This window comes from Quercus robur, chromosome 12 (genome assembly GCF_932294415.1).
Source record: "Quercus robur chromosome 12, dhQueRobu3.1, whole genome shotgun sequence".
In the NCBI taxonomy this organism is placed as follows: Eukaryota; Viridiplantae; Streptophyta; class Magnoliopsida; order Fagales; family Fagaceae; genus Quercus; species Quercus robur.
The window spans coordinates 40717814-40741691 of NC_065545.1; the positions used below are offsets into that span (position 1 = coordinate 40717814).

General features: G+C 37.6%; 2 protein-coding genes across 2 annotated transcripts in view; one reads left to right on the forward strand and one right to left on the reverse strand.

The window, feature by feature from the left end:
- Nucleotides 1–3675: 3675 nt before the first annotated feature.
- Nucleotides 3676–4233, reverse strand: LOC126708513 (uncharacterized). Its single transcript, XM_050408301.1, has one exon. It carries the CDS (start codon nucleotides 4231–4233, stop codon nucleotides 3676–3678), a length of 558 nt encoding a protein of 185 aa, XP_050264258.1.
- A 3754-nt stretch (nucleotides 4234–7987) lies between these two features.
- LOC126709776 (methanol O-anthraniloyltransferase-like) overlaps nucleotides 7988–23878 on the forward strand; it is a 57887-nt gene continuing 41996 nt past the window's right edge. Inside the window, exons 1-2 of the mRNA XM_050410114.1 lie at nucleotides 7988–8447; nucleotides 11839–11974. Coding sequence (XP_050266071.1) covers nucleotides 7995–8447; nucleotides 11839–11974 — 589 coding nt within the window. The 5' untranslated portion in view covers nucleotides 7988–7994. The remainder of the gene's footprint in view (nucleotides 8448–11838; nucleotides 11975–23878) is intronic.

Below are 23878 nucleotides of genomic sequence, written 5' to 3' on the forward strand. Positions count from 1 at the left end.
TCTTTGCGGATAGGCTGGAGTAGAATATTTATTCTTTATTCCAAGATCACAGCAGTACTTCCTGAAAGCTTTGTTATCAAATTGAAAGCCATTGTCTGAGATAAGGGTATAGGGAACACCGGATCGAGTAACGATGTTCTTCCAGATAAACCTCTTGACATCTACATCTCTGATATTAGCCAAAGGTTCAGCTTCGACCCATTTGATGAAATAGCCTGTGCCGACCAGCAGATACTTTTTATTTTCCAGTACCTTAGGGAAAGGACCTACAATATCCAAGCCCCATTGAGTAAACGGCCAAGGGCTGGAAAGAGGGTTAAGAACTCCTCCAGGCTGATGGATGTTTGGAGAGAATCTCTAACATTGATCACACTTTTTAACATACTCTTGTACCTCCTTTTGCATGCCCGGCCACCAGTACCCTTGAGTAATGGCTCAGTGAGATAAAGATCTTCCTCCTGTATGACTTCCACAAATTCCTTCATGTAGCTTTTCTAAGAGTAATTCTGATGACTCGGGATGTACACAAAGCAGATATGGACCAGAAAAAGAACGTTTATACAACTTCTTGTCCTCAGACAGCCAAAACCGAGGAGCTTTCCTTCGTACATTCTCAGCTTCTGCCTTCTCCTTGGGCAATATATCTTTTTCAAGGAATAATAGTATAGGATCCATCCAAGTCGGTCATACCTTGATTTGATGGACTTGGAGCAAGTCTTTCTCTATTGGGGTAGGGGTGCATAGGTCTTCAACAAGTATTACTCGGGGCAAATCTTGTGTCGAGGAAGTGGCAAGGGTAGCTAAGGAATCCGCATGGGTGTTTCCACCTCTGGGGATGTGTGATAAGTCGAAGAACTCAAACTTTATTTGCATACGCCTAACTTAACCCAAGTACTCTTGCATCCATGCGTCCCGGGCTTCCAATTCCCCTTTTACCTGGCCTACGACCAGTCTTGAATTTGAGAACATCTTTACTGCTTTTCCACCCATTTTCTGGACCATTGCCATTCCCATTAACAAAGCTTCATATTCCGCTTCGTTATTTGTAGCTGAGAACCCCAACCTCAATGATTTTTCAATGGTGATCTTCTTAGGAGATACTAGAACCAGCCTCACTCCTGGTCCCCACTGGTTTGCTGCCCCATTCACATATACTTTCCAGGATGAGGGATATTGTGTGGAGATTAGGCCAACCGATTTTTCATCCATACCATGTTGCTTTACATCTATCTTGTCAGGAAATTCCGCAAACTCGGCTACTAGGTTAGCGAGAACTTGGCATTTTACAGAGGTACGAGGCATATACTTGACGTCAAAAGCTTCTAGAATTGTGCCCCACTTGGCGATTCTCTCGGTATAATCCGCGCTCCGAAGTACTAATTTAAGCAGAAACCGAGTCAGGATAACCACGGTGTGTGCCTAGAAATAATGGGGGAGTTTTCGTGTAGCATGCACTACTGCCAAGATGGCCTTTTCCAGTGGTAAATACCGCACCTCAGCTTCGTGAAGTGACTTACTCACGTAGTAGACTGGTCATTGTATGCCATAATCTAGTCGTATCAAAACAAAACTTACCGCATGAGAGGTTACCGCCAAGTAGGCAAATAGAACCTCATCCATCTTAGGACTGGATATGATGGGCGACCGACATAGATATTCTTTAAGCTGTTGAAAGGCTACAACACACTCCTCAGTCCATTCAAATCCTTTTCACTTATGTAGTAAAAGGAAAAATGGTCTGCACCTATTTGCTGATCTGGATATAAATCAGTTCAAAGCAGCAGTCATCCCGGTCAGTTTCTGGAACTTCCTTGGGATTTCGAGGTGCTCCCAAGCTATTAATGGCCTTAATCTGATCCGAATTTACCTCAATTCCCCTGTGAGTCACCATGTAACCCAAAAACTTTCCCGAATTGACACCAAACGAACACTTGGATGCATTTAGGTGCAATTTATGCTTCCTCAGAACCTCAAAGACGTTTGTGAGGTCTTCCACATGCCCTGATGCTACCTTTCTCTTTACAACCATATCATCAATATAGACTTCATTGCTCCTGCCTAGTTGTGGTTCGAACATTTTAGTCATCATTTGTTGATAAGTAGACCCTGCATTTTTCAAACCGAAGGGCATCACTTTGTAGTGATAGTTTCCAGTGGGAGTAACGAAAGATGTCTTTTCCTGATCGTCCAATGCTAGTGGTATTTGGTGATATCCTTGGAAGGTGTCCAAAAAACTCATCCGAGGATGGCCTACTGTCACGTCCATTAGCTGAACTATCTGAGGCATAGGGAAAGAATCTTTGGGACAAGCCTTATTGAGGTCTGTGAAGTCCACACACACGCGCCATTTCCCAGTTTTCTTTTTCACCACCACCGTGTCAGCTAACCACTGAGGATAGAATACTTCCTTGATAGCCCTTGCCTGTTTGAGCTTTATTACCTCATTTCTGACAATTTCGGCTTGCTCTTTGGACGGACGTTGAGGTGGTTGTCTCTTCGGAGTGATAGAAGGGTTAACATTTAAATGATGACAAATAAAACTTGGGTCTATACCCGGGGCTTCATTCGCGCTCCACGCGAACACATCAACATTTCTTCTAAGGAATTCAACCAGTTGTTCCTTCTCCCGCGGAAGTAGTTGAGCCCTAACCTAAAAGAATTTCTCCTGATCATCGCCAATAACTACCTTCTCTAGATCTTCACATTTCACCTCGTCGGTTGGTCCATTGATGGGCAATGCCAGAGTTTCTGATTGCTATAAGCCATTATCAGCGGTGACCGAGATTTCAGTCTCAGGCCGATGTTGTATGGCCGCTACTAGACATTGTCTGGCTGTGGACTGACTTCCTAAAATTTCCAACACTTGGCCTCTAGATGGATATTTCACCTTTTGGTGAAGAGTGGAGGAGACGGCCCCTAGGGTATGAAGCCAGGGTCTGCTCATAATGGCCGTGTATGGAGAGAAAGCATCTACAACAATGAAGTCCACTTCTACCACATCTGGGCCGGTTTGCACGCGTAATCTGATCTGACCTTTCGGAACGACCATTTTACCTTCAAAACTCACCAAAGGAGAACTGTAGGCTGTCAAGTTTTCAGGTTTTAGATTTAGCCCTTTATATAGGTCGGGATACATTATCTCAGCTCCGCTGCCTTGGTTAATCATCACTCTTTTCACATCGTACCCACCAATTCTAAGTATGACCACTAAAGCATCATCATGGGCTGTATGGTTCCAAGTTTGTTCTCATCTGAAAAACTTAACACAAATGGAGTGCCCATCTTGATTCTCTTCGGCATTGAACTAAACTCCTTGGCTGGGTAACGAGATACCGACATTACTCTGGAGGGACAAGATCTGGTTCTCCCTGGGGCAACAAATATGACATTTATTGTGCTGAGAGGGAGTCTTGAAGAAGAATCTCCCTGAAATTCCGAACCCGTTTGGCTTCCTCGTCCGCTGGAATGATGCAAGAGTTGTTTTAATTTCCCTTCCCGGACCAGCTGATCTAAATGGTCTCACAAGTTTCTATAATCTTCGGCGGTATGCCAATGGTCCTGATGATATTGGCAATAAAGGTTTTGGTTGCGTCTCATAGGATCTCCTGCCATCTTGTTTGGCCATTTAAAGAATGACTCATTTTTAATCTTCTGCAGCACCTGCTGCACTAGCTCTCAAAACACAACATTAACCACCTGGGTGTTGGCAGATCCTGACTGCCCAACAAAATCTTTCCGAGGTTGGTTATTATTGTACCAGTCCAACCTGAAATCCCTCCTCTCCTGAAGGATCACTTTAGCCTTTCCTTTCCCCTGCAGTTGGTCTTCTTCTACCCTACTGTACTTGTCAATCCGATCCATTAGTTGACGTACACTAGTAACAGGCTTACCAGTTAGAGATTTTCTCAAATCATGCTCAGTTGGAAGGCCAGCCTTAAAAGTGCTAATGGCCACATCATCGTACTCTCCTTCTATTTCGTTAAACATCTCCCAGTATCTATCTGAGTAGGCCTTTAGAGTCTCTCCCTCCCGCATGGACATAGATAATAAGGATCCCAAAGGCCAAGAAACCCTGCTACAAGTGATAAAGCGAGCACCAAAGGCCCGAGTGAGTTTCTTAAAGAAGTCAATAGAGTTCGCCTTTAAACCATTGAACCACCTCATTGCCACTGGGCCTAAGCTAGATGGAAAGACCTTACACATTAAGGCCTCATCTTTGGAGTGAACGGCCATCCTTTGACTAAAATGGTTGACATGTTCCACTGGATCTGTTTGACCATTATAAATGGTGAACGTGGGTTGATGGAATCGCCGAGGAAGATTCACACTTTCTATGTTTCGTGTGAAGGGTGATTTAGAAACTTGACTCAGCGCCTTATTCATGGCATTGTTCCCCAGACCTTTGTGAGGCGGGCTCTTATATCTATGTCTATGGTGGTACTCCTCGTCGTAGGAGAAAGTCTCGCTGGGCGGAGTTCTGAATCTTCGTCTATAACTGCACCATTTGTCTCTTCAGATGATAGCTCAGAGCTGGGCGGCGAATGTCTTCGCCGAGCGTGATGCAATTCCCTCTTCAATTCATCGATTTCACATTGCATGTCTTTATCATCCTTTGCATAGGAAACACGGCTCTTCTCTCGAGATTGACTTTTACTGGTATGAGTTGTGTGCACACTTCCCTCACGACCTCCTCTCCGTTTGAGGTTCTTACACGGATTGCTATGCTGAAAACCCCTTGACTCTGCTTGGTGTAGATTAGCGTCTACCTGGTGTGGTCCTGTCGCTGCTTGGTGTGGACCTGCTTCTTCCATCTTGAACGTTGTACTCGAATCTCCTTTAGAATAGATCAAGCTCTCCCCACAGATGGCGCCAATTGTAAGGACTGAATTTGGATTGGACCTAGTGTAGGATTGGGTTTAAGCCCAACAAACCCAAACAATGAATTTATAGAGTATGAGTGAAAGAACTAGTTTTACTCCAAAAGATGGACAATAAAAGTTGCTGAATTAAGATTGTTGAACACAAGTAAATAAGAAAATCTGTCCTCGGCACGGCCTTAGGAGCTTATGTTATAATATCTAGTACTTGAACAAAGCTACAAGAGTTCATCGTATTCTTACAAAGATTTCTTGATTTTTTTCGATCCTTCTCTTTAGGCCACCTTCCCATGCTATATACTACAATTTTGGTGTCATCTCCATCATACATGTGTAGGTTAGATTCGAGAAACTCCTTTTTGTCCCATCCAACACCTCCTAGAACCATCAAATAGTAGCTGTAAGGCTGCTTGGCCACTATTCAAGTATCACCTTCACATTAATGCGGCCAGAAAGTTAGTTGGGAGACATTTAATGTGGAGGTAGCAGCTTTTGAAGATATTTGTTGCCTCCCTTTACTCACCCCTTGTCCAACGTCCAACTTTTAGTTGTGATGCAACTTTGAAGAAGGTCTAGGGTGATAGGACATTCTTACTGACCTCAAATATCCGTTTTCGAGATGAATTTTATCTTTGGATGTATTTCGGACTGTCACATACAATCTTTATTTCTTTTTCTTATACTATTCCCATCATAACCTTATTTAACCATCCTCGGACAGGTTGATATCCTCGGATTGGTCCATAGGCCCAATTCATACAGTTTTAATATTACCTTTATAGATAGTTGGCCCCCACAATTATTATTATTATTATTATCTATGTGATTTGTGATGTATGTGAATGTGTGTATGTATAGTATAAATATAATATAACTTCATATAATTTAATAATTAAGAAATACGAGAGTTTATTATACGTCTGTGTATTATTATCATATTATAATAACTTTTTGTTATAAAGTTAGTGATTCAAATTAGCGATTGTTTAAGTATTTGATTGGTTAAGTAGATACTTAGTGTATTATTAATTTATGTATAGATAAGTGTGGCCGTGTGGGTTAATAATTAATACAGTGTAAATGTGCTGAGTTTTGTCATTTAGTTTAATATATTTTTATAAAAACATTGGTAAATAGATAATGACAACTACATAAAAATAAAAATGTTATACAAATTTAATAAAGTAAAATTGTTAGACCTACCCACATTGACAATAGATAATGACAACAGATAAGGAATTATCATATAACGATTTTAAAATATAAAAATTCACAAAAAAAAAATTGTAAAATGTCATGTATTTGCGAGTGTGTGTGTTTTTTTGGGTTCATAACTTGATATGTTCAAAATTTATTTTAATCTAATTTTCTTAGTGACTCACTGAAAAAAAAATTCTTAGAGTCATCACTGTTTGCAGTGTTTTTGTGTGAATCCCTTCTTTTTTTTTTTTGAGAAAGATGTGAATCCCTTCTTGGTGTTGATAATTTGTTCGCTTAAATTTCATTCTCAATATTGCTTGTGATTATTTAATTAATTGGTGTTAAGGTACTATCGCATAAACTGCAATATTATTAATTTGACCTTAATGACATTAATCTACAGTCTACACTTCAATATATAAATATTATTTTTAATGAAATTGAAGATAATTTCAGTATCCTCCTAATAATTAGTGTTGCCCTAAAACTAATATCCATGATCCATCCAGACACGTGAAAAACACAGGGTGCGGGTGTAGTCTACCATCACGTTTTACATGTCAAGAAGAAAGTCTAGACTTTTTGTGCCAAAAGGCCCAAAACAAGCCATTATGCGATTGTAGACTACTAGACTTTCTTCTTGACATGTAAAACGTTTTTTTTTTTGGCACAAAAAGTACTGTAAAACGAGTGGAACAAACTTAAGGTCAGCAATGGAACTTTCAAGTTTGAAATGGTCCGATGACAGTGAGTCCCCTTGATGAATTTATATTGGTCAGTTGCCAATTGATTCAACAGTTTGTTTCCTTTCCATCGTTAGACTTTGTACGAGGAATATTCTGGAATATTTTTACATTAGACTGTCAGTTTCTCACGGAAACCTTTGTTAAATATGAATTTCATGTTGCTTTGGAAGAAAGGAGAGAAAGAGACATGAAAAAAGAAAAAAGAAAAAAAAATAAGAATCATGTGGGTTAAACTGGATTTCTTTGTGGTTGAGCTTAATATTTATAGCCAAATTTGTGTGGTGCCAAATCTCTGTTAGGTGCAATTGGTGTTGGAAGCAGCAGCACCACAAAACTTTTTTATTTCAAAATTGTTCGATATTGAAATGCAAAAAAAAAAAAAAAAAAAAAAAAAAAAGCTGATGGATATAAAGCCAAAATCCTCTTTTCCATTGTATCGTTACAATGTAAATATATAAATGTTCAGATATAAATATAGAAAAAACATACATCAGGAGCTAGCGTAAAAGACCAGATTTACGCCACCAATTGGTGAATGTTGCATCATATCTTTAATGAGAAAGGGAAAAGCTTGTGTCTTATGGCCAATTTCACTGAACACGTTAGGATATAGACACGTGTTCAAAATTGGATGCATTTCCACATCTCAATGTGTCCCGCACCATTGGACACAAGCCCAACCTAATAAGACACCAACATTGTATCACAATACTTTTTTTTTTGTTGAGAGTCACATTGTATCACAATACTTATTAATTCCTCACATGTAATTTTTGTTTTTAATTCCTCACATGCAATTTATGTTTTTGGTCCCACCGATGTGGCATACTTTTGTTTTGTTTTGTTTTGTTTTTTGTTTTTTGTTTTTGTTTTTTTGTTTTTTGTTTTTGTTTTTGTTTTTTTGTTTTTGTTTTGTTTTGTTTTTTTTTTTTTTTTTTTTTTGTTTTTTTTTTGTTTTTTGTTTTTTGTTTTTGTTTTTTGTTTTTTTTTTGTTTTTTTTTTTGTTTTTTTTTTTGTTTTGTTTTGTTTTTTTTTTTGTTTTTTTTTGTTTTTTTTGCTGAATAGCTTTTACTTTCGATTGAAATACAAGAAAACCAATGGATGGATATAAATATAAGAAGACCCTCGTCCACTTTCACTTCATATATTTTCTGTTTCTTTTGCACCCACAATGTCTATGCCACCTTCTTCCCCTCTAGTATTCTCAGTGAGACATTGCGAGCCAGAATTAATTGTGCCTGCAGCACCAACACCTTATGAGTTAAAGCAACTCTCAGATATAGATGACCAAGAAGGCCTTCGTTTTCAGCTTCCATTTATAATGTTTTACTCAAACAATAATCCATTGATGGTTCATAAAGACCCCATGAAAGTCATCAAAGCAGCTCTAGCTAAAGCACTGGTGTATTATTACCCTTTTGCAGGTAGGCTTAGAGAAGGACGTAACCGGAAACTTATGGTGGATTGCACCGGAGAAGGAATCTTGTTCGTTGAAGCTGATGCGGACATCACACTGGAGCAGCTTGGTGACACAATACAACCACCATGCCCATATATTGATGAGCTTCTACGTGATGTTCCTGGCTCTAATGATATACTTGGATGCCCTTTGCTACTCATTCAGGTATACATATGTTAAAGTCGTCGCTAAATTCCCTCCACTCCTAGTTATAAATCAATACCATAGATTCTGAATTTGAAGGTTAATTTTAATAGGAAAATACTAACGAATGCTTTTAGGGAATTTGTTAATAGTCCATTTTTAAGAAAATTTTAACATCACTTTTATAAGAAATGAAAAATGCTGTCAAAACATTAATTTTTTTTTTTTCTCTTATAAAAACTTTCCTTAATTGAATTGTTAATTAATACTCTTAGCATGACCTTAATAGTCTGCTAGTGAAACCATTAATTGTAGGGGCCTCAAACAAAGTAGTTAATAATGTACTCAATGCCATTTCAGTTTAGTTCGAGGAACTATATCTTTCGTTTCTAGTTAATACTAATGCGTTCCATTTTAGGTTTACCACAATTTACATATAATTTAAAATCTAAATATCTTGATTCTCAAAAAAAAAAAAATCTAAATATCTTATAAACCCAAATATTAACTTAACTTAACCTAATATATTAGCTTAAATAACATGTTTTATGACATTTGTTTTAATTTGTTAACAATTTTTAATTATTTGTTCCGACCGAAATTCCCCAAAATTCCTTGACATAGCCGTATATTTTATCATGTATGCTTCAAAGGGGCCAGTACTGGTATCAGTTTAATAGTTCATAGGGTACATAGTGTCAGTACAACCAATACCAATATGGTGTTGATTACTTTGCACCCAATTCGAACTAATTAATATTCCTTGAATATCATTAGTTAGTTCGTCTCCATTTCTCATAAAATCGATAGTGTTTTTTTTTTTTTTTTAAATTTTTTTTAAAGAATAAAAATTGATAGTTTATTTCACAGGTAACAATTTATTTCTTAAATTACATATTCTTAGGCATTGAATACACCACATATAATAATTAAGAATAAAGACTAGTGTGGACTCTATTTGGAGAACTTATTTATCATTTATACACTTTTTTTTGAGAAACAAATACACATACACATAAGGGAGAGGGAAATGGGTTCTAACACAAAAGCACACCACAACTCCACTCAAAAACCATGGTTTATTTATACACTTTTGAAATATTTTAAAACATATTTATTTTGAAAATTTTATAGACACAACTTTAATAACTTTTCAAATCTTATTATCTACTATATATTAAAAAAAACCCTCATTTTTTTATTTTCTTTATATTAGTTTAAATTAAGAAAAATAATTATGGAAATTATTAACTTTTTATTCCAATCCAAATGTCTGAATGGTGTTCTTTTAAAAAGTAAGATTTTTTAAGGTGAATAAATTCTTAGAGCTATAGAATTTGGCAATCTGAGCCAAGGCTTATGTCTTTTATTGTATTTTTTTTTGGTTCATACCTCTAAATGCTCTTCTATGCTTTCTCTTATCTAACTCACAGCTTTTAAAGATAAAATTAACTATTCGGGGATTGTGCCATGCACGAAAAAGTTTAATATAATATGATTTTTATTGTTAATTTTTTATATTTTAATATAAAATTTTATAATCATGTAAGTTATTTATAGAAATTTATTATGATTTTGTTTGTAAATATTTTTTTTTAACATTATGCATTTATATATTATGACTGTGTCATATATGGAATTATATTGTCTCTTATTTATAGAAAATATGATATACAAATTAAGATTCTAATAGAGGGTTTAAATATAAAATAAAGTTTAATTTTAAATTAAAAATAAATATTAGAATAATGATATATAAAATTGTGAGGTCTAAAAGCTTATGCGGCACAATATTATGATGAATTCAACCAAAGTCAAACATATGAGACATTTATTATGATTGTGTTTGTATATAAAACTATATATTATGGTATTATGCATTTATTATGACTGTGTTTGTTTATAAAATTATGGGTCCGTTTGGATTGAGCTTATTGTAGCAGAATAATTTTTAAATGTGTGAATAGTATCGTGGGATCCATTTTTAATATTTTTAATGCGTGAACAGTACATAAACAGTACGTGAACAGTGAACCCATGTGAGGTTACTGTTCACGTGCAGAAAAAAAAAAAAGAAAAAAAAAAGGCAAAACGTGGAACTAAAAACGCAAGAATAAGCACAATCCAAACGCTCACTATATAGTCTACAATTAAAAAAAAATGATATACCAAGATTCTAATGGAGATTTTAAATACAGAATATTTGAAATTTAAATTAAAAATAAATATTAAAATAATGATATGTAAAATTATAATGCCTAAAAGTTTATGTAGCATTATATTATGAATTCAATCAAAAGTCAAATGTCTTTGACTTTTTAACATATTTTACTCTCATTATAATTTTTTTTGTTGTTGTTGTAAACTTGTTATTGTTGCGAGTAGGATTTTATTTGGAAAAAAAAAACAACTTACCTTTGAATGAATCGGCATTTTTGTTTCTTACTTGTTAATTACTGATGTTAAACGTTAAAAGTTATGTAGTTCAATTTGCACTTATGTGAAGTTAAAAATATAACAAATTTTACCACACAAGTCTTACAAATGAAGGATCATCATGTTGTATATATAGGTATATACAAGGATAGGTTGTAATAATGATATTTGAGTTTGGAGAATATGGTTTCATAAAGTGAAAATTCCAAGTTCTGAAATTTTTTAAGTGAAAATTCAAAAATCAGTATTTTCGATAGGTCGAAACTTTGGCTCGATCGATCGAAAATGATAAGAAAATAATCCTAGAGTTTCTAGATGTCTCAATCGTTGTTCAACTGATCAAAAATAGCACTTTATCAATCGAAAGATCGTGAAACAAGATTTTCTAAAGAATTTTCTGGTGACTGTTCAGAAAGGTTGAAGAGGTTTCAAGCATTGTTAACGGATTTATGAAATATTTTGACTTTCCATACGTACCTTTCGATGAAACATAGCCTTATGGGTATAAATAAAGGCTTATGTTCACTTGAAAAAATAGTAAGTTAGAGAGAAATACAAGAAATCCTGTGGTTATTCTCCAGAATTGCTATCTGTAGAACCCAACATCTTAGTTGTATCCTGAGGACAAATTTGCGATAACCTTTTAGCATAATGTGAGAGGAAAATATTGTCTAAGGAAAATGATATAGTGCCTCCAAATTATCTATTTTGTTTGTCTTTTGTATTAATCTTGTTTTTTCATTATTACTTTGTTTAATATTCCCAACGCATAAATCATAAAAAAAATTCAAACATTCATTTAAGATGTTTTTTAAGTGGCACTAATCATTTTTTTTTTGTTGCATTTAATTTATATGTAAGGTTTTTGCGGTAAAATTTGTAATAGCTAACATTTATTTAATATGTTGTTTAGGGGTCACCTTTTATGGATTTATCCTCTTCTTGGTATCCTAAACTGTCATCTAACGAATTGCAGGTGACCCGTTTGACATGTGGAGGATTCATCTTTGCGGTAGGACTAAACCACACTATCAGTGATTCACTTGGGTTGGTGCAATTCCTCAACACTGTTGCAGAGATGGCAAGTGGTTCATGTATACCATCGAAACAACCTGTATGGCAAAGACATATCTTAAATGCACGAGACCCACCAAGATTTACTTGTATTCATCACGAGTACGAGATGGTGAATAACAACAAATGCACAACAATAATAGAGAACAACGACATGGTCCATTGGTCTTTCTTTTTTGGTCCAAAAGAGATGGGATCGATACGGAAGCATCTTCCTCCACACCTTCAAACATGCACTACCTTTGAGATACTCACTGCTTGTTTATGGAAATGTCGCACGATCGCCCTTGAGTTTGATCCAAATGATGTTGTTCGTTTATCATGCTGTGTCAATTGCGTGGTAAGCAAGGCATGCAATTGCAAGTGCCTAATGGTTATTATGGCAATGCATTTGCATTCCCAACTGTACTTTCCAAGGCTGAATTACTATGTAAAAATCCATTAGGATATGCACTAGACTTGGTCAAAAAGACAAAGGCAGAAATGAGTGAAGAGTACATAAAGTCAGTGGCAGATCTTATGGTGATTAAGGGACGTCCTCCATATATGACAGCTGGGAACTTTTTTGTTGCTGATACAACACAAGTTGGATTTTCAGGGATCGATTTCGGGTGGGGGAAGCCGGTTTATGGCGGCCCTAGCGGGGCCATACAATTTATTAGCTTCTATGCAAGGTTCAAAAACAACAAAGGAGAAAATGGGGTTGTAGTACCAATACGGTTGCCACTGCCTGCAATGGAAAGGTTTCAACTAGAGTTGTTGAAGATAACTCAGGAGCCAGTTGATCAATCCTATGGCATAATGCCAACAAAAATTACGTCCACACTATAAAGCAGTTGTGGGAGAAAGTCCAATGAATTATGTTAGGTTTTAAGTTGTCCTATGTTATAATAAAATGTAGTAAAAGTCGTAATTTAATCAAATTTGAGTTGTATTAATAGAGTGGTGTTAGGGTTGAATCTTCTCAATAAACTACGCAAGTTTGATAAGGTTTGTTAGTGTATAGCTTAAACTAGTTTATCCCATTGGCCTTAGCCCAGTATACTGTACTTGTAGTTTACTCTTATTACTTGTTCTACACACATACCTAACTTATATAAGGCTCTCTATTGTACATTATTATTTACACACATCAATATATAGACTATTCAGTCTTTCTATCACACTTTATATTGTTAGCATGGTATCAGAGCCATTCCTCTGACTTTCTGGTTCCTGTGAACATTTCCGGCGCTCTTCCGCTGCCTTCGCCTTCATCCAGTAGTCACTGTCAGAAGCGAGTCACGACCGTCACGCCCACAGTCCCTGCAACTCTCGGATCTCATCGTTCTGCTCATCCAACTGTCAAAGCAAAGGCATAGAGTGATAGAACAGCCAATCTCGAGCAAAACCCAACCAAGAACGGCTAGAAACCACCTCACACGCACCTCCACGCGCCGGCTGAAGTTTCTGCCTCATGAGCACACACTCAACACGCCGCCACGCGCTGTCCGTATCTTTCATGCGCAGGACACACGGCCTCCACACGCTCCCATGCGCTTGCTCCGTTTCACGTATTGCCACGTCAGCCCTAGGGTGACGTCACACTGCCACGTCAGCACACGTCAGCTGTTGACTTTGACCATACTGTTGACTGTTGATCGTTGATCGTTGACCGTTGACTTTGACCAAGTCAAAATTTTTCAACAGGACCCGTCTTGCTTAGTTTTCGTGTAGATTCTGATTTTGGGCTCCGTTTCTGCATTTGAGGTATCTAAATCTCACTTTTTGGTCATTTTATTCATTATGGCTCAACAAAATGAACGAGATATCATACGTCCTGTCACCATTATGTTGGATGGTCCTACTAGCTATCATGCATGGTCTCAGAATATGACTGTCTTTCTCAAGGGTCGTAAACTGTGGAGATATGTGACTGGTTCAATTCCTAAGCCAATACCAAACCTTAAGTCCAAAGCCACAGCTACTGAAGAGTCTTCCAAGACTGCTGTTGCAACAGATGATTATGAAGAATGCCTAGAGGAATGGGAGAGTATTCAAAGTAACATCTTGTCTTGGTTTATCAATACCTCTATTCCCTCCATTCATAATCTTCTTCCTCATCTTGAAACTGCTGAGGCTGCTTGGAAATTTTTGGCTGATCGTTATAATTGCACTAATGGTTCAAGCTTAGAGTTCCATATTGAATCAAAACTTTATCAACTGCACCAAGAGATAGGTCAATCTATTTCTGATTTTTATTCTTAGACTTCTACTATATGGGAACAACTCTCTGCTGCAGATCCTCCACTGGTGTATTTTAAGGACATTGAGCTCTTTGTCGAATATCGGGATCGTCGTAAATTTATGCACTTCGTGATGGGTTCACGTGAGGATTTTGAGCCTACTTGGGCTTCTCTGCTTAGCCGGTCTCCTACTCCTTCTCTTGATGTTGCAGTAAAGGAGCTCATTTATGAGGAGAATCGTCGGCCTACTTATCACATGTCATCAACTGATCATGTATTGGCTACACCCTCTCCACAGCCTCCCATTGTTGCATTCACTACTCCTCCATGAATAAACTCGGGGCGTCCCACCTCTCAGTCTTCCAAAGGTACTTACTGCAAGTTTTGCCGTGCCAAAGGCCATGACATCTCTGTTTGTCGCAAACTACAGAAATTTGTGCAAGAGCAGAATAAAACTTCTCTTCCTCAGGCAGATGCTGTATGTCCTTCAGATCCATCGGTTCCTACAGGTCCATTTTTGGCTTCCTCACTTACTACGGCTGATATTGAGGCAATTGTTCAACAGGTTTTATCCCGCACTTCCACTGCCCTTTCTGTCACCTCAGGTAAACAACCTTGGTTTTTTGATACTGCATGTTGTAACCATATGACTCCTGATGAATCCCAATTTTCTGATAAGGCACCCTTAGAACATCCAATCACCATTTACATTACTGATGGAACTCCTATGCCTGTTAGTCATAAAGAAACAATCTCTTCTCCTTGTTTATCCCTTAGTGACACTTTTTATATTCCAAAGTTATCCCTCAATTTGCTTTCTGTTGGTCAACTTTGTGAATTAGGCGTAGATCTTCTATTTACTAATCATGGTGTGGATGTGCAGGATCCCCGGACGGGTCAAGTGCTTGGGACAGGCCGTAAGGTTGGTCGCATGTTTGAGGTTCATGACTTGAAAATTCCTTCACAAGTTGTTTCTGCAGCTGCTACCACTGCCACCTCCTCAACTGATTTATGACATGCTCGTCTTGGTCATCCATCCTTATCTCGTCTTCAGTTGTTAGCTTCTCAAGGTCATTTAGGTTCAGTTTAGTTTCAAAAATTTGATTGTACTTCTTTTCATTTTGGTAAACAAACAAAATTGCCCTTTAATAAAAGTGACTCCTTTTCTTTTGTCCCTTTTGATCTTATACATTCTGATATTTGGGATCCTGCACCTGTTCCCACTGAGGGGGGATCTAGATATTTTGTCATATTTGTGGATGATTTTTCTCGATATACTTGGATTCATCTGCTTCACCATAGGTCTAAACTTGTGTCTATTTACCACATTTCATAAAATGATTGAAACATAGTTCAATCGCACCGTTAAAGTCTTTCAATAAGATAATACTCAAGAATATAATGATAAATCTTTTCTATCCTTTTTAGACAGTCATGGTATTCTTCCTCAGCGGTTTTGTCCTTACACCTCTTAACAAAATGGTCGTGTAGAACGAAAACATTGTCACATTCTTGATGTTGTTCACATCCTTCTCATTTCTACCTCTCTTCCTGAGCTCTTTTGGGGTGAGGTTGCACTCACCGTTGTGTACACCATTAATCGTATTCCTTCACCAACTACATACAACAAATCACCATTTGAGCTTCTTTATGGTCAAACTCCTGACTACTCCTCTCTTCGGGTTTTTGGTTGTGCTTGCTTTGTCTCTCTTCCTCCTTATGAATGAACAAAGCTCCAGCCTTGTACTCGTCTCTGTTATTTCCTTGGTTATGGTGTATCTCAAAAGGGGTTTCGTTGTTATGATCCCATTTCTCATCGTCTTCGTGTCTTTGGTCATGTTGAGTTTTGGGAACATTGTCCTTTCACGAGTCTTTAGCAGTTCCCTGCGTCCTCTTCCTCAGAGTCTCTCATTTTTACTGATCTTTTCCTCTCTCTCTATCCTGAACTTGTGGAGGATTCTTCAACATCGGCTACCTCTCTAGACGACTCATCTTCAGTTCTGTCCCCGGCATATGACCCGCCTGTCTTGGATCCTGTGGCACCACCCTCTCCTGAGTCTCCTGTTGGTCCTGAACTTTGTCGTTCCACTCGGGTAAGCATTCCTCCCCCTTATCTCACTGATTATCACTGCTCTTTTACTTTTGCCACCCTTTATAAACTTCACACCTATCATAAGGCCCATACTGACCCTCTTTGGCAGCAAGTTATGAACGAAGAACTAGATGCTCTTCATAAGAATCACACTTGGGATATGGTTGATTTGCCTCCTAGTCAATTTGTAGTAGGTTGTAGATGGGTTTACAAGATCAAGACTAAGGCTGATGGATCTGTTGAACGATACAAGGCTCGTCTAGTTGCCAAGGGCTTTACTCAGGAGTATGTTATTGACTATGAGGAAACATTTGCTCCTGTTGCTCCCTGTCAGATGTCTCATTGCTGTGGCTGCTGTTCGTCGTTGGCCTTTTTATCAAATGGATGTGAAGAATGCTTTCCTCAATGGAGGCCTCCATGAAGAAGTGTACATGCAACCACCCCCTGGCTATCCACACTTAGGCAGTCAAGTTTGTCGCTTTTGCCGTGCTCTTTATGGCCTCAAGCAGGCTCCTCGAGCTTGGTTTGAAAAGTTTAGCTCAGTTATTGCTTAGCAGGGTTTCACTTCGAGTCCTCATGACACTGCTCTCTTTGTCCGAAGATCCTTTGCTGGTATCACTCTTATTCTTCTTTATGTTAATGACATGATTATTACTGGAGATGATTCTGTAGGTATCCGCTCTCTTCAACACTTCCTTAGTCTGTTCCTTTGAGATGAAAGATCTGGGCACTCTCAGTTATTTTCTTGGGCTTGAGGTTACCTCATCCTCTGATGGATACTATCTTTCCCAGGCTAAATATGCTTCTGATCTTCTCTCCAAAGCCGGTATCACTGACAACAAGACTATTTCCACTCCTTTAGAATACAATGCAAAGCTCACACCCTTGGATGGTGAACCTATATTCAATGCTACTTGCTATCGTCAGTTGCTTGGCAGTTTGATCTATCTCATTGTTACTCGTCCGGATATTTCACATGCCGTGGGTATGGTTAGTAAGTTCATGGATGCCTCTCATTCTGTCCACTATGCTGCTGTTCTTCGGATTCTCTGATATGTCAAAGGCACACTTTATCATGGTCTGCATTGCTCTTCTCGATCTTCTCTCGAGCTTCATGCTTATTTAGATGCTAACTGGGCAGGTGATCCGACTGATCGATGCTCTATCACAGGTTTCTGTTTCCTGTTAGGTATTTCTCTTGTCTTGTGGCGTAGTAAGAAGCAGGATGTGGTTTCCCATTCCAGTACTAAGGCTGAGTATCGTGCCCTTGCTGACACCACTTGCGAGCTTGTCTGGCTTCGCTGGCTCTTAGCTGACATGGATGCTCCACAGCCCACTGCCACTCCTCTTTATTGTGACAATCGTAGTGCTATTTACATTGCTCATAATGATGTCTTCCATGAACGCACCAAGCACATTGAGATCGACTGCCACATCACTCACCAGCATCTCAAGAAAGGAAATCTCAAGTTGTTCTCCATCTCCTCTGCTAACCAGCTTGCTGATATCTTCACCAAGACTCACCCGCCTGGTCGTCTTCAAGTTCCATCAGCAGTGTAAATGGTGATTGCAAGGACATTGAATAATGGATTGAGATTTTGTCAAGGCATGATATATCTGGGTATAATGAAGGCTTTATGGTTGGCTGAAAATGGTATATTGTGGGTTGTGCCCAGAAGTATTGTGATTTTAGTCAATTAGATGGTATTCCTGTTGAAATCGGTTAGTGAATGTGTTGCTAAAAAGATTACGGCCTTCATCCTCTCCTAATTTCGATCCTTCAGTGAAAGCCTTGGGAACGAGGAGTTAGAAAGCGTTGAAGTTCAACGCTAGATTAATTGACTTTTCTAACAGAAAGTAGTAGTTTTAATGTCCGTTTACTAATATACGTGAAATAGCCACATGGCCGTTTTTTAGGGAGGGAACCTAACGCACAGTATATAAGGTACTGTATCTAAGTTTTGCCCATGTTTTTAATATGTATGCTAATTTTTATGCCAAGCAGATGTTATTTACTATTCAACCCATAAACTCATATTTTATATTATTTTAAAGTACAAAAATTTGAATTTAAACAGTTATTAGATGACATTATTATTGATCGTTGATCACTTTGTTACTTTTGATGGAAGACTTACACTTATCATCTCATCAAAGCTCAACTACTTTTTATGTATTAATTTAAGGTAGAGATACATGTATAAAAAGAGGAGGCCTTTTTATTTTTATTTTTAAAGATTAATATAGCTATATTAGGTTGAATCAAGCCAAGCCAAACATAGAGTGAAGTATAAACTTTTGGTGTGTGTTTTTTGACTATTGAATTATGAGCTCTTCTACAAATTCATGACAGCATTTTGAAAAATGCTATATTCACAACATTTTCATAACAAATTCTATGTGGCAGGTTGTTATTGGTGAGTTAGAAAAGTAATTTCAGTGGTATGATTAAATTAGAACCAATAACAACTAATTATTAATAATTTATTGTAAAAATATTGTGGACATAACACATTTCTATGCTTTTTGGTGCATACTATAAGTATGGAAATCCATACATACAATATATTTATGGTTTATATTTTGATTGGGTAAGGGGCTGCCTTATTAATTGGAGGTAGGACCTGGATTTTATGTATTTTTCGGTTCTTCCAAATCTCTTTTAAGTTTTATCGGTCCAGCTACATATTCTTACTAAACTTTTTTTTTTTTTTTTGTTAGGGAATTTCTTACCAACTTGTTAGTTCACAAATACGGTGTGTGCACTATAATTACAACATGAAGGGACGACTTTCTCATATTCCTCGAGTGACTTGTGAAGAATCACTTATTTAGTGGAGGTGATCGCTTTGGAAATTTCACTTTCAGTGCCCTTCTCTTGGTTTGGGCCTTTCTTTTCCATGAAGAGGCCTTCAATTTGTTTCCCTTTTCTTTTTTCAATAACTAGAAAGGGAAAAAAGGGGGAGATCATTAGTTCTATATTTATGGCCATGCATCAACCAAGATTAGCATATTCATTTTCATTATTATTATTATTATTATTATTTTAAAGCAAGACACTATAAAGTGTAGTCCAAATTCATGGAATTCAAAATTCCAGTTTCAACTTCCAAAGGCGGTTTTAAGGCTTTGGCTGATATATATATATATCTGTGTGTGTGTGGTGGGCAAAGAAAAGTTTCTGGTTGTGGAGTCCTTGTGTGAATGCATGAGAATGAATGCACTTGCATCATTTGACCATTTCGAAAATAATTATACATTTCATGCAAATAAACATAAAGGAACCACTGGAATATGCCAATGAGATCATATACAGAAATTAAAATTTCGCACTCTGGATATTGGACTTGAAAACCTTGACCTGTTTGGCTGTTTCCTTTTTCGTTCAATCATTTTCACTCTTTTGTTCCTTATTATTCACTTCTAAGCTTCCAATGCATATATAGCATATGTGTAAGGTTGAATTTAATCAACCATCTTGTTGGCTTTACTCCATGCCAAATTTGCTTGTATTTCAACATTTAGTAACCCTGTATTTAGGTGGGTTTTGTTGTAAGGGTAGTGAGTGAGATAGAGTGTTGATTGCTCAAGAGTGTGCAAGAAAACAGAGACTCGCGGCTTGATCTCACGGGTGACTTGCGGCTGCAAGCCGCCAGATGCAGCACACGTGCCAAGCATGCCAGAAGGTGAACAGTCATGCTAGCTGAAGCACTACAAGACAAAACAGGACAACTGGCCATACGGTTATCTCGCGACTGGATCTCGCGACTCAGTTAAGTCGCGAGACCAAGCCGTGAGTCACCCTTGTTTTGAAAAACCTGACGTTTCACATTCTCCTCTCACCCCAGTATAAATGCCCCTTATACCCACATATGAAAGAGAGCTTTCAGAGAGAATTTTGAGAGAGAAACCCTAGAGTAAAACAAGATTGATTCACCTACAATCTATACATTAGAGTCTCTTCAAATTCCTCAACTCTCTTCCTCTCCATTGTCAAACCCTTGAGAGGCATTTTACCAAAACCTTGTTCTCACCATATTCATTACTGTGAGAGGGCTGTTTGGTGTTCTGGGAAGCAGTTAGGAAGGAACCAATCTACATTGGTTGATGCTATGGTCAAGTAGCGAAATTCGGGAAGCTAGAAAAGAAAAAGGTTCGGCGCAACCTCGTTGGAGCAAGAAGCTTGGAGGGCTTAGGTGCACTGGGTAGATTAGGCTTGGAGGGTCTATTGCTGTCCATGTATCCCAACTACATTTTCTAGTGGATTGTTTACCGCTTGGAGGGCGGTGGAGAGGTTTTACGCCGAGGGCTTCGGTTTCCTCTTCGATAACACATCGCGTGTTGTCTTTGTGTTTGCATCTTCCTTTCCTTTTATCTTTGCCTTTTATTATCTGCTGTGGGTTGTGATTTTAATTTGGCTTAGATAGTTTTCCAATTCTATATTATAGCTTGTGTTCATTTTCCGCACACTAGTTGTTTGACATAAAGCTTGAATTGGTTAATTTGTAAATTAGGGATCTAAACGTTCAAGGGTGTTTTTACACTATTTGAACTTTCAATATGTCATCCTACCTTCTGGGAACTCAATCTGAATCCCATTGATACATTGGCCCTATATATTATCGGTGAACTGAATTGTATGTGCCAATATATTTCTTCTATATTGTTAACTTTGTTGACTACACATAATCATGGCTCAAACTTTTTATTGAAGTAGTTTCAATTTTGAATTTTTCTTGCTTAATCATCCAAGTAATTTCCTTCAAAAAAAAAATCTAAATAATGATGTGATACATGCATTGTTGAGTGTTTTGCAATTTCAGTTGTTGCTAGAAACTGGACAGAAGAGTTGGTATTCTCTTGTTCTAAAAGAGCAAACCTTTGCGGCTAATGTTCAGGAACAGTAGTCGCATTACAACCTGAAACGTGTGAAAACCAAAAAAAAAAAAAAAAAAGCCAGAAAAAACAACACAAAACATAGACGTGAGATTCATTGCCATCCAAACGGCCTCTATATGTATATGGGTGCAGTTTTGTATGGTTTTTTTCCAGTACGCAACTGATAGAAACCAATAGTAAGTGGATATATTGCCATCTCATGATGATGACTAAAGACTAATTTGAATTTTGGGTTTCAGTGGCAATTGTGGATATTGCCATCTCGTAAGGATGAGCATTTTCCACACCCAGGATTCCTTTGCTTCATATATAAAAAAGAAGCACGAGTTTGAAACCACATCTCCCCTTCCGATCTCTCTCTCTCCCGGCGTGGCGTTTGAAACCACATCTCTCCTTCTGATCTCTCTCTCTCTCGGCGTGGACAACACTCAGGTCCGACTTCTTCTTGCTTATATTTCTTTCTGGCTATCAGGACTGTAACGACTGAAATTTAAAGACTGAAATTTAATCTACTTAAAATACATACATCATATTCTCTCTCAAAAAAAATACATACATCATAAATATTAGGAAAAGTTAAAGGGATGTTCTTTTTTTAAGTGCCATGTGTAATGAGTTGAATGTTTCCTGAGTACTTTTGCTCAAGTAGTCTTTGATGTCTTCTATCTTTTAATAACAAAATAATACCAATTAGTCTTTAATGTTGTGTTTTCACCTGGGATGCACGGACACGGCGCCAGAGGAGCCGCACCCGCGTCCGATGTGGCAATGTGTGAGGGACGCCACTGACCGCGCGTCAGTGCTGCGTCGGGCCGCGTCCTGCCACTTGTTTTTTTTTTTTCCCCGACTCGCACCGACGCGGCTCAGACTTGGGCCGAATATCGGTGTGTTTCGGCCAAAAAAAGGAAATCGACCGGGAAGAAAAAAAAAAAAAAAAAAAAACTTAAAACCGAAAATACCGGTGGATTTGATACGCCGCTGTCGTCGTCTTCACCGGCTTAACCCCTTTCTTCTTCTTCTTTTTCTTTTTTGCTTCTTCGTCTTCTTCTTCCTTTTTTTTTCGCAGCGTTACTGTTCTATTCTGTTGCCGATTCAGGCCGAAATTCAAAGACTTCTCCGGGCTGTATCAGTCTGTAACTCACTGTTCTTCTTCTTCTTCTTTGCTTCTTCGCCTTCTTCTTCACTGGCCTTAACCCCTTTTTTCTTCTTCCTCTTCTTTAAGTTCTGTTCTGTTTCTTTTTTTCTTTTCTTTTTTGAAGAGTTTTGTTTTTTCTTTTCTTTTTTGAAGAGTTTTGTTTCTTTTGATAATGATAAGAACAACTTTAAAAGCTTAAAAGCTTTATTTTGTTCTTTGTGGCTCTCATGCCTCTCTGACCAAACACGTGAGAGCCACATCTGCTCCTTTTTCTTTTCTTTTTTTCTTTTTTAATAGGAAGCTACACCTATTTTAATGTAATAATATATTTGCTATTGCAATAAAAAATTTATTAGTAATAGGCTATTATTTCATGAATTTTATTACAATAGATATTAAAGAATTGAAAAAAATAATTTGGGTTCAAATTATTGCAACGGTATATTTATTGTAATAGTTAATTTTTTTTTTTTTTTTTTTTTTTACAATAGATTGTAAAATAATTGTGTTAGGTTCTAAAGTTTAGGACTTTATGTATTTTAGAACTCTAATTTGTAATGTTGGCAAACCATGATCAAAACAATGTGTTTAGAAGTGTTTAAAGCTAGCTCAAAGTTGTATGTCAATGTAAAGTTGGAATCGAGTGTAAAGCAGAAAGCAGTGTGGCTTTCGGCCTGGCTCGACCGATCGAAGCTTAGGCTCGACCGATCGAACGTCGGGCAGATTGCTTTTCTGCAGATTCGTCCAACTCAGCCCTATGTGTTTAAAATGTTTTTAGGGTTTCTTATTTGTCCTAAGTATAAAAGGCAAACCCTAGCCACGTTTTAGTGTTGCTCATATTGCGGTTTGTGTAAATCTCTTGTGAGATCTAGAGGAGCTTTCCTTTACACAAACTTAGGGTTTTCAAGGAAGAGATATTCTCTAAACCTTGATGATCAAAACAGTTGTTGCCATTAAAGCTTAAAGAATACACAAGCGGGGGTGCTTGTAACTGGTGGGAATCCAAAGAAAAAAGGAGTCTGTGGATTCAGAACTTGCACCTGGTCGTGTCAGTAAGTTCTACTGGTTGGTAGCATTAGAAAGTCGAGCGAGGGTGCTTGTAAGTCCTTTTGTATGAACTTCGATTCTTTCTGATAGTGGATTCAAGTTTACCTTGAGGATAGCTAGGTCAAATCCTCTCTAGGTTTTTACCGGTTTGGTTTCCTGGGTGATCATATCATTGTCTTATTTATTTTCTGCTGCTATGCATGATATGATATATTTGTGTTAACCTAGACTTGTTAATTTGACTAAGTAACAACTTGGCTAATTACCTAGGTTTAATCAATTGTTTAAGGGGTCTAAAAACAAACAAGTGGTATCAGAGCGGGTTGCTCTTTTGTTTTTTGATCCTTTGATCTTTGAGCTGATCCTTGACCCCTGTTGTCATGAAACACGGACACTCTCTAGTTATTTCTCCTCACTTCGCTGGGAATAATTATGCTTACTGGAAAGTAAGGATGAAAGCCTTCCTGAAATCCATTGATGAGAGGGTGTTGAATTCCGTTGAAGAAGCAGCTTCGTTCAATAGCAAGGCTATGAATGCGATTTT

Excerpts from the sequence above, each read along its gene's own strand:
- LOC126708513 (XM_050408301.1), bottom strand. The coding sequence starts at position 4,233 with ATGGCCGTTCACTCCAAAGATGAGGCCTTAATGTGTAAGGTCTTTCCA.